At 42.4% G+C, this 11,858-nt stretch overlaps 1 protein-coding gene across 1 annotated transcript; it reads left to right on the forward strand.

Moving 5' to 3' along the window:
* Positions 1-759: 759 nt before the first annotated feature.
* LOC306943763 (potassium voltage-gated channel subfamily V member 2) lies at positions 760-8,662 on the forward strand (the record flags this gene model as incomplete). The annotated part of the gene is made up of 4 exons (XM_079530293.1): positions 760-1,280; positions 1,825-2,455; positions 3,017-3,142; positions 8,339-8,662. The coding sequence occupies 4 exons, from the start codon at positions 760-762 to the stop codon at positions 8,660-8,662; spliced, it is 1,602 nt and encodes a 533-aa protein (XP_079386419.1).
* Between the last annotated feature and the right edge of the window lie 3,196 nt (positions 8,663-11,858).

The following is an 11,858-nucleotide window of genomic DNA, read 5'->3' on the forward strand; positions in this document are numbered from 1 at the left end:
AGGAATGTCCACACACTTCTTGTTGATTTGTTGAAGATCTTTGAAGTTTTGCAAATGTTAAATCTGTATGAATCTGCAATCAATTGACATTACTTTATTATAATTGTATGGGGAAAATATTGGCAGAATAAAAAATTGTTGTGGTTTTCATTTCATAACAGCATTTCATTACTTTCACCAAGTTCGCCTCACGTACAGTAGGATGCTCATAAGCACAAGCAATTTTTCCTGAATTATGTCATGAACAAAATTAAAATGTCCTCCCTTGTACAAACAAAAAAAATGTATATAGGCTATGGTCATATAGTTTCTGTCTGTACTGCATGCACATACGCTTTTAATAGCCCTGTCATCAATACAAAACTGACATCTCTTTCCACTATCTCTCTTTGCATTTCCTCTTCTTAGAAGCCAAAGCCTTAAATCACAGCACTAATCCTCACGGACAGTATTTTTAACTTGCGTTTGGACAGAAAGAACAGCAATAGGATTATAGAATCAGTGAGGAGGCTGAATCCTCCTCATGTGATGCTGATCTTCTTGCACGCTGAGAGGAAAACGTGGCAGCTCTTTCTGTCCTCATTTCTGTCTTTCTTTCATTCACCCGGATGGCAGAATTCATGAGTCTACAAAGGATCCATGTTGGAATATAAGTCTTGTGGAATACTGTTGTTTTTTTTGGAGGTGTCCACTGTGTGGGCCTGAATTTAGCCAGATAACTTCATTGGGAGGATAACAGCAGTCTGTGCCATCGTCGGTATGGAAGGCAAAAGGCCGCCGCCTAAATTGAAGGTGTTGAAAAAGCGCCGCTCCAGCCTTTTTGCCAGCATAAAACGAGATGTGAGCTTCAATTCGAGCGTTGAGGAAAAGGAGGACGAATTCCCCTTTTCGCAAGTCAGCTCTGTGAAAGCATGGGGGTCTATGGACAATCTGGATGATCAACAAGAGGCAGCACACAAACCAAAACCAAGAAGATCAAATGTCGTCAACCTCAATGTGGGGGGAAAGGTCTTTCACATCCCCAAGCATCTCGTCCTCCGTTACCCAAAAACACGGATTGGGATCCTCGCCCTCTGCGAAGATCCGGTCAAGCGGCTGACCCTTTGCGACGACTACAACGTTCACAACCACGAGTTCTTTTTCGACAGAGACCCCATGTTCTTCCACTACATCTTCCACTTCTACTGCAGCAACGTCATATGGGTGATGGAGAGCCTGTGTCCCATCAACTTCGATGAAGAGATGTCGTTCTGGGGACTGAGAATGAGGGACACACCAAGGTGCACTCAGATCTCCCTCTGAACCAGTGTTGTTTTTGTCGACTAAAACTAAGACGAAAAATGTTCGTCAACTGCCTTTTTCCACCGACGAAAACTAAATGGAAACTAAATGAAAACTAAGCTATGATGACTAAAACTAAGACGACAATTTAAAAACAAATAAAAACTAGACTAAAATGTTAGGACAAGATATTCCAATATAAGTCATTTTACACTTGGTTTCATGCTGAAAATAGCCGATCTACAAGCTCAAGCTTGTGAGCTTGTAGATCGGCAATTTTCAGAAAGTTTAAAAACAGTCATTATGACGGCATCAAGGCCCTCCAAAATACATTTTAGACTAAAATCCTATGCTATTTAGTCGACTAAAACTAGACTAACACTACTAAAACTATTGAAGAGACTATGACTAAAACTAAAATCAAAATTTGCTGCCAAAAACAACATGCAATTGTACCAAGGGGTTTGTGTGTGTGAGTTTCTGTGTCTGTTCCGCGCAGGTATATGAAAAACACATTAACGGCGACTCTCTCTTTCTTTTCAGATGCTGTCGGATTTCATTTGAGGAAAAAGTCGACGAGATCAAAGACCAACTGAAGGTCACAAAAGAGCTGATTGCTGAGATCAAGCCTCACCAGGACGAGGATTGCTACAAGACCATGTTCCTCGGTGGTTTGCGAAAGGTCCTGTGGGACCTGATAGAGAATCCGTACTCCTCGCTGGCGGCGAAAGCCTTCGCCGTGTTTTCCAGCCTATTGGTCCTCATCTCCATCGTGGCCATGACTCTGAACACAGTCAAGGAGCTCAGGGTGTACAAATTATACGGCAAGACCTACATGGAGTGGGTGGAGATCTTCTCCATCGTCTTCTTCACCCTGGAGTACTTCCTGCGTCTTTTCACGACGAGCAACATCAAACACTTTTTGAAAAGCGCGCTCAACTTTGTGGACCTGGTGGCCGTCATGCCCTACTTTCTCCAGATCGTCTTCGAGATGTTCACGGATTCGGAGGACCTCGGCGCCCAGGAGGACCTGAAGACCATGGCCCGGGTCAGCAAGGTCAGCAAAGTGCTGAAGGTGGTCAAGCTGATGCGCATCTTCCGTATTCTGAAGCTGGCTCGCCACTCCACGGGAATGAGAGCGTTTGGCTTCACCATCCGCCAGTGCTCTGAGCAGGTACAGTGCGCATGACGCTCAGGTGCCCAACATAGCCTATGCTTCACATTGCGACACATTGGGGGCTTGTAAATGCATATAGGGTCGAAGTGGTTAATGTATGTTTTGTAATAATAATCAAAATGTACAAAGTATCTAGTAACTAAAGTTGTCAAATAAATAAATGTAGTGGAGTAAAAGTACAATCTTTGAGATGTAGTGGAGTAGAAGCAAAAGTATTGGAATTTGGAATTACTAAAGCACAAATACCTCAAAATTACCGTATCTTTTTAGATTTACTTTACACTATATTTCCCAACATGTAATAGAGGGTATGCGCGTGACATCATCATCAAACCAGGAAGTTATGCAGGAATGCCTACTGAGTGGCAAAAAACTACTTTCTGGCCTTGACAGCCCATGCATCCAAACAGAAAAGTCATATCTGATTGCATTAAACGACATTAAACAATGTTAAACTCACTTTGCCTGTCCCTTTGCCACTTGATTTCACTTTATGCATGCGCATACCCTCTATAATAATATGTCCAAAAAACGCACATTTGCATGTATTCCCTACAGGTGTGCTGCTTGTTCCTGTTCATTGCCATGGGCATCTTCAGCTTCTCAGCTCTGATGCACGCTGTGGAGCAGGACCAGCCGGGGACCCCTTTCAGCAGCATTCCAGATGCCTGGTGGTGGGCTGCGGTGAGTAATAGGCTGCTGCCACAGGGACGTGGCTGACCATTTGGTTGCCCTATACTCGCCAGTGTTGTTTTTGGCAGCACATTTAGTTTTAGTCATAGTCTCTTGAATAGTTTTCATTTAGTTTTAGTCACATTTTAGTCACACGGAATGTTTTAGCTTTACTCGACTACATTTTAGTCGACTAAACCTACAGTTGATTTAGTTGACTAAAATGTTTTTTGGTGGGCCTTGATGCCGTCGTAATGACTGATTTCACACTTGCTGAAAACAGCTGATCTACAAGCTCACAACGCGTCACAGCGGTTTTACACAACCAAGTGTAAAATGACTTATACTGGATCTCTTGTCCACTAGTCCCTTCCTAACATTTTAGCCTAGTTTTTATTTGTTGACGGAATTGTCAGTATATTTATTCTTAGTTTTAGTCACCATAGCTTAGTTTTTATTTAGTTTCCATTTAGTTTTCGTCAGTGGAAAAAGGTAGTCGACAAACATTTTTCGTCTTAGTTTTAGTCGACGAAATCAACACTGCTACTCGCATATTATTTCCCGACGACATCGCTATACGTTATCTGCTTTCACCGTTGGCGAGGACGCACACATGGGCGTGCGTTATTATGGAGCCATGCATGGAGAAAATAGTTATTCATTCATTCATAAGTTTATTTATTCTCGAAATTACACTGAGTAAATCAAACTCATTTTCAGTGTCGTCGAGTAATACAATATCACATAGAAAAACATCACATCTTCTGATGAGAAGATCAGGAAAATAAAAACAAGTAGGTATACATGTGAATTACATTAAAAAATAAATGACATTACATTTACAAATAAAAAGCTAAGACAAATTTCAAAATGATCTAAAGAACAGTTACATACTGTATTGTGGGGGTCTGTGTTCTCACCAAGGTTTTAAAACGACTTGAGGGTACTACCAATGTGGTCACTTTTAATGTCGTTTGCAGGTCATTCCATGTATTTCAATAAAAGGAGAGATCACACCAATATGATATAATAATTTTTATTTAGAAAAATTGGCAGCATTGGAGCAGGCAAAATGACAATTGTTTATTGCAAGAGATTGTTTGGCAATTAGACTCCATGGGCATTTTAGCAGGCATAAAATTGATAGGGAGAGAACCCCCCATGGAGTCTAGACGCTGATGGTGGTAGAGTTTCCCGTTTGGCTCCAGGATTTTAGCAAGGTGGAGCTGGGGTTGGAGGTGGGTTGGTCGCTGGCTGTAAGGAGAATGACAGGTTAGAGGCAAGGCATTTTAAAGAACGAGCCTAATCGCTGGTTGGCTGAGCTGCGAAAGTGCTCGTGCTTGGTTTTGTGAATGAACGAGCTTTGACAGCGTGGGAACGGAAATGACGTAGATTATTATTATTATGAAGCCGAATAGAATGGTTAGGATCTTCCTTATTGAACCTACGCTAAAAGCTACATTAGGGCCACAGAAGCTAAAGGCAGATCTACCAAGTTCAGAGTTAACTTTTGGTACCTTGAATTTGGGGAAACTACTCGATCGGGTGTGGTAGGGCTCAGAGTACCATTTCAGAAAAGATGAGATGCATTTAGGACAATCTCCAACCATAGCTTTATACAAGAATATAGGTGCCAATGCAGTTCTCGTCTCTCTGTCAGGGAGGACCATCCAACCTTGTTATATAAGATACAACGGTGAGTACCATTATGAGGGTCGGCTTGGCAACATTTTGTTGCCCTCCTCGGCATACGCGCAGTGCGTATTGCACGTATAGGTAGCGACGGCACTGGGCTCACAAAAGTATACTCACACTTTGTACTTGAGTCATTATCAATACTGCAATAGAAATAGTAAAAGTCTGGAATTAAACATTTACTCGAGCAAAAGTATTGGTATCAAAATGTACTTAAAGTACCAAAAGTCAAAAGTACTCTTTATGCAGAATGTCTCATTTCAAGTTTTCAAATGTCTGAAAATATGTTGAAAATAGCAGATCTCCACGCTCACAATGCGTCGCACCGCGACGCATTGTGAGCGTGTAGATCGGCTATTTTCAAATGGCCAAAATGGATACAGGGCTGAAGTGGGTAATGTATGTTTTGTAATAATCTAAATCTACAAAGTAACTATAGTAACTAATGTTTTCAAATACATGTAATAAGAGTAAAAGTACAATATTTGGATCTGACATATAGTGGAGTAGAAGTATTGGAAATTGGAAATACTTAGTTACTTTCCACCACTGCCAGTTTCAACCTCCAAAGTCTCAGCATGTGTGTCTGTTTGACTCTGTTATCGCAGGTCCTATTTGTTGGACCTGCCTAAACAGCAGTGTTACAAGTATTTTCAGTTTTGCCTTTTTTTGAGTGGTGTAAACCACTCCTACGACTGGCTTTGTTAGTTTACGTGTCTGTCTGTCTGTCTGTCTGTCTGTTCGTACCAAAAAATGAGCATGGTTGCTACGGTCACCCAGTTCACCCGGGTGTGATTTCATTACGTCAGACATGACGTCAGATCAGAGCTGATCAGGCTATATAAGACCTTACACCACTCAGTTCACACGGGTGTGATTTTTTGGTTTATGGTCAGGAGATTGGAAACATTGCATGGTGCTGGTTCAAAGGCTAGGAGAAGTCATGTGTTGTTATCATAACGTCACATTATCACTGTCAGTAATTAGGGGTATGCGCATGCATAAAGTGAATGGCAAATCGAGTGGCAAAGTGAGAGGCAAAGTGAGTTTAACATTGTTTAACGTTGTTTAATGCAATCAGATAGGACTTTTCTGCATGGATGTATGGGCTGTAAAGGCCAGAAAGTAATTTTTAGCCACTCAGTAGGCGTTCCTACATAACCTCCGGGTTTGATGATGATGTCACGCGCATACCCTCTATAATAAAATGTGTACATGCCCTTGAACACTTGCTGTAGTTTAAAGTGAACAATTATCGTGGGGAAAGAAATAAAGTGTTATTTATTATGAAGCTCTGGGGGAAACCGAACCGTTCACGTTTGTCAGACCGCCTATGGGGCAGAAGTGTGAACTGTGAATACAAAGTGGAGGTTTTCTGTATCGAGGTAACCTGACTCCGCCAGATGGGGCAGCAGAGAGTACACAGGCACAGTACAAGGCATACACAGTGCTGCCTTGATCCCGCCTCTAGCTGCCGCTGATTGGCCAGGCCGTTTTGTGGCCGGAGCATCAAGTCTGCCTGAGAGTTCCCAGATGGGAGCAGGAGGGGGGAACCCAGTGTACTCTCTGCTGCCCCATCTGGCGGAGTCAGGTTAGTATCGAGGCCCCTCGACATGTGATTCCAAGTTGGGAATGATGGGTGGAGATTCTTCCTTGGCCAACTGGGAGTGCGCGCGCAAAGTTTCACGCCGATTGGTTGAGCAGTGTCCAATATTAGCTGTTCACAGACGACACACCCACACAGACACACTGACACACGAACTGACAGGGGCAAAATCATAATCCCCCATTCTGGCCTAGTGGAGGAAAAAATAAGTACATTTTTCAAAAAGCACCTCTCTATCATTAAGCTAGGTGAGAGCAGTATACTGTATAAGCCCTGGATCAGTGAACCGTTCGCTTCATTCTACTTATTCACAATGGAGTGAGACAACAATCTCTGTTGTTGATAAGTATAATTATATAATCCTAGTATTATAATGTGCCTTCGTGTGAACCTCCCCAACACAAGGTATTATTAGATGACAGTGTGTCTGGTCGTCATCATCAGCATGATCCCCCATGTTTCCCCCTCTTTGATTAAGGACGTACTCTCATGTCTGACGGGTGGCATCTGTTAAGTTGCACTGTATGCCTAAGCTCATGTAATGCTGTGTAATGAGTTGCATTTCAGACCAGACACTGCAGGGATTTCAGTGAAGCGCTAGAGATGTTTAATCTCAGTTGTGTGTGACATAATGCCTGGAACAACACATCCGATCAGTCTTGTCTGTAAAACAAAATGCATGTCTTCATTGACAGCTAGAAGCCTTGCAGTGTCATGGATGGGGCACGGTTCGAGGCAGGAAAGGAATTCTAATGTAACACCCCTTTTTAACCCATTCTGGACGGGAACGCCTTTTGGTGTTTTAAGAATAAAAATTTTGAAATAAAAAATAGCAGATCTACAAGCTACGAGCTTGTAGGTCTGCTATTTTTGAAAAATCGTGAAAATGTGCCTCAAATCTTTGAATATATGTTATTTTAGAGCAAACGTTTTTAACTCAAATCTTTGCTTTTGAAATATTGAAATATAATATAATATATAATAATTTTTGAAATATTGAGCACCACTGATACAGAAACATAGGTATTTCAGAAAACTGTTGATGATTTAGAAGACATTTTTCATGTATGAGTCATTCCCATGGTCACTATAGTAAAAACAACCAGAAACATGATTTAGAGTGGGATCGTCCCTTGATGTGGAGAAGTAGATTTTACGGATTAACATCCATTCGTACAGTACAAACAAGAAGCGCAGTGCTTCTTTTGACCTCACTTCTTTTCATGATTGATGAACATGGCGAACAGCAAAACCTATAATGTGTATACTATGGAATTAAAGCTATTAAGTTAGTTTCATCGTTTACACATTGTTCACAATGATCATCCACATTTGCAAAATGTGAATGATGTGATTCTTGAGAAGATTGGTCTTTCTTGCTATCAACAGCACCTCCCTGTTTTTGGCAGCAAATTAAAATTTTAGTTTTAGTCACGTTTTAGTCACCTGGAATGTCTTAGTGTTTTAGTCGACTAAATATCATAGGATTTTAGTCGACTAAATCTATAGTTGATTTAGTCGGCGGGCCTTGATGCCGTCGTAATGACTGATTTTACACTTAAAATAGCAGATCTGCAAGCTCACGTTGTGAGCTTGTAGATCTGCTATTTTCAGCATGCAACCAAGTGTAAAATGAGTTATACTGGACCTCTTGTCCACTAGTCCTTTCCTAACTTTTAGTCTAGTTTTTAATTTGTTGATGAAATTGTCCATATATGTAGTCTTAGTTTAGTCATCATAGCTTAGTTTTCATTTAGTTTACATTTAGTTTGTCAGTGGAAAAAGGTAGTCTTAGTCTTAGTCGACGAAAACAACACTGATGTGTATTGGTGTTTCATTGAATGTAATCGTCTCCTTCTTGGAGAACACAAGTTTGACATAATTGTTTTTTGCATATTCATACACAGGTGAGCATGTCCACCGTGGGCTACGGGGACGTGGTTCCCATCTCCTACCTGGGCCGCTGCGTGGCGTTCGGCTGCATCTCCTTCGGCATCATCCTCAACGGCATGCCCATCTCCATCCTCTTCAACAAGTTCTCCGACTACTACGCCAAGCTCAAGGAGCAGGAGTACAACAGCACGCACGCCTACGAGCGCAGCTTCCAGATCGAGAAGCGCCTGAGGCACAACTTCGACCACTGCTTCCCGCCGCCACTGCCGGAGGACTCGGATGACGAGGTTCACTATCGGCCCAGCGGCAGGCGCGCCGGTCACGACACGGTGGATTGAGAATGATTTTGTTCCATCAGGGACGTCGTGCACACATAAGGCTCATTCATATAGTCTGGATTTTCGGTGGTGAGGTGACCACCGGTGCTGAAATAACGTTGAGTGGTGGTGAGTAAAAATAGAGAGATTGGGCTGGGGCGGTGGCAGTGGTTTGCTCTTCACCGCGGCTCTGTGACGTCATGTTGTAGTTCGGTGGTCACCTCACCACCGAAAATCCAGACTATGAATAACGCAATAGACATCAAAGGGGGCTTCAGGCCCCTGCCCCCTTTTACCTGTCTGTAAAAACAACTGCCCTCTCCAGACCACGGATGCAGCATTTACTGTGGTGAAAGAAATGCAAATGCCACTCCTCTCCTTTCCATGCCACGCCGGAAGGCAGCATTCAAGGAGAATGGCTTTTTTCCCCTCCTGAGTCTCCTGAACTTGAACACAGCATTTTGCGTTGAACAAATTTGTTTAGAAATCCAGGTCGTTACACCTGCATCTCCACTAGCGTGCTGGGTTCCCCCGCTACCCCAAAAAAAGCTGTCTACAATCTACAAGCTCTCAACGTGTCGCTCTGCGATGCGTTGTGAGCTTGTAGATCTGCTATGTTCACATTTTTTGGTCCAAAAGTGCCCTCTTACGGGATTTCAGACCCCTGCCCCTCTATAACACTCTCTACACGTCCCATGTCGTCCATATAACCTCGCTAACCCCTAAGTGGCCTTATCATCCTGGCCCCGGGTGGGGAGAGCATCCTGGCAATCTGCCTGTGGCTTTATTCTGGGGCCTATAATATGGAATAAAGGGAAGCAAACAATCCAAGAGGAGGAAACGGAGGCGGCGGAGGAGGGACGATGGAGATAAGCTTTTTAAGCCTCTGCTTTGGGTGGTGTTTTTGCACGCTTAGAGAGACTGCACTCTTCTGTCAAATGGAGAGGAATTAATCAACCTATATATGAGGCAGCATGATATCTGTGTCCAAGAACGGTATATATATATACCTGTCCCGGATGCGACTAATTCCGTCTCAGTAAGGATTAGAATGTTGGATCGGGATTTCACGTATAGTGAAGGTATTAGTGGAATACATGGCAAACAGATCTCACTGTGATTATTTTCTTTGGCCAGCTGCTCTATACTGGAAGTGCTGTTTAATGAAGGTGTTGTTGATATGTTCAGAAATCATTGCAGTGTGCAAATCTTAAAATAATGATATGTTGTTTTACACTAGTCTAATTTAAAGTCGATACTGTTAAAGCTATCAACATGGATGTATAATAATATGCAAATGCACTTGTGGCTTTAGCTAAGTAATGTGTCGTGGCCACAGTCTACAAATCATTAGACATTGTGATAGCTGTCATTTGCCACTAATAATTGCAAGTATGTTTCGCTGGGACATGCTCCTATGTGCTTGATCAGATAGCAGTGGTGCAAAGTAACTAAGTACTTAATACTTTTACTTAAGTATACTGTACTGAAGTACAATTCTGAGGTATTTGTACTTTACTTGAGTATGTCAAATGTTCAGTACTTTTACTTCTGCTCCACTACATCTCAGAGACAAATATTGTACTTTTTCTCCACTACATTTATTTGAAAACGTAGTTGCGAACTTGCGACCACAGGTCGTATTTACTATGAAAACGTGCATTTCCTGTCAGTCAGTCCGTCCGTCTGTCAGTCAGTCAGTCCGTCTGTCTGTCCGTCACCCCACATCTCCATATATGGTCATGCCTTGTGGCATCACGTGACATCACGTGACATCATCATCAGGGTTATCTATGTGATTAAATAGCACAGTACCACCGTCAGGGTTGCCAGATCAGAATGACAGTTTCCAGCCCAAAATCAGCCCAATAAATAAAAAACAGCCCACATACAGTATATGGGCCAAACCCATGTAAAACCGTTAAAATCATTACACGGGTACCAGATTTAACGAAGAACGGGACAGGTGCTTCCTTGTCCGTCATTAAAAATAAATAAATAGATCAAATGAAAATCTTCGTGCAGCTGCGCCCCCATTGGACGGACATGGGTATCCACCTCCCGCCCATACGTATGTAAATGGTAAAATGGTAAATGGTGCATTTATATAGCGCCTTTATCCAAGGCGCTTTACATAGATGCATTACATTCACCCATGGCGGAAGCCATGCAAGGTACCAACCAGCACATCGGGAGCAATTTGGGGTTCAGTGTCTTGCCCATTCGAACCGCCGACCCATGGATCATTGGACGACCTGCTCTACCTCCTGAGCCACAGCCGCCCATGTACACACAACAAATATATGTCCGGTCTAGTGTGGATACGGAAACAGTGTATGTATGTGTGTTAAGGTCTGGATACAGTGAGTAGGCGGGTTCTAGACCGGATCAGAGCACTGAGGAGTCGAAAGAAACCAGGCTTTAAACACGTACTGCGCAAAGAAAAAAACCCCCCCAAAAACCTGGTGTCTTGAGGCTAATAAAACCCGCCAGATATGTATTAAAAACAAGCCCAAATTTGAAGTCCCCGCACAATGCTATTTTATTTACAGCCCAATGAATTTGAAAACAGCCCAATTGGGGCGGAAATCTGGCAACACTGACCATAGTGTTCTTCAATTTATGAATATACAATGTGTATATATACAGTGGCATCTATGCATGTGTTTATTATTTCTTGTCTTAGTTTTACAGCATATTTTGCAGGGGGGGAATATATCATTTCTGCTTTAATACTGCATCCAGTTCCAGTCTTGTTTGTGTGTGGGCTCTAAAGTTAGGAGTCTTATTGGCTGTTTGTCGTCTAATGGGATTACAGGATAAGGAGACAGAAGGAATGCCAATGGCTTTTAATAGTGGCTACAGCAATTAAGCTCAGGAAGCTTTGGGCAAGTATATCATCAATCATTATGGTTAATCATTGCCTGTTGTCTGGTACATTATTTATTTAATGCCCCATTTTTCTTACAAAACCAAATCTCTCTCTCTCTCTCTCTCTCTCTCTCTCTCTCTGAAGAAAGTATTATTGTTAAAGCTCCCAATTTTATTACAAAATGGTTCATGAACACTTTGGGCCCTATTATGCGTGTCTTAAGTACCAGGTCTTATGACTTAACTTAAGACCTGGAGGCGTGGTCAATGCTGTTTGGCCACTCAGAATAGCCAAATGGCATTGATCACGCCTCCAGGTCTTAAGTTAAGTAATAAGACCTGGTAC

The sequence above is a fragment of the Electrona antarctica genome (genome assembly GCF_951216825.1).
Source record: "Electrona antarctica genome assembly, chromosome: 19".
NCBI classification, from domain to species: Eukaryota; Metazoa; Chordata; class Actinopteri; order Myctophiformes; family Myctophidae; genus Electrona; species Electrona antarctica.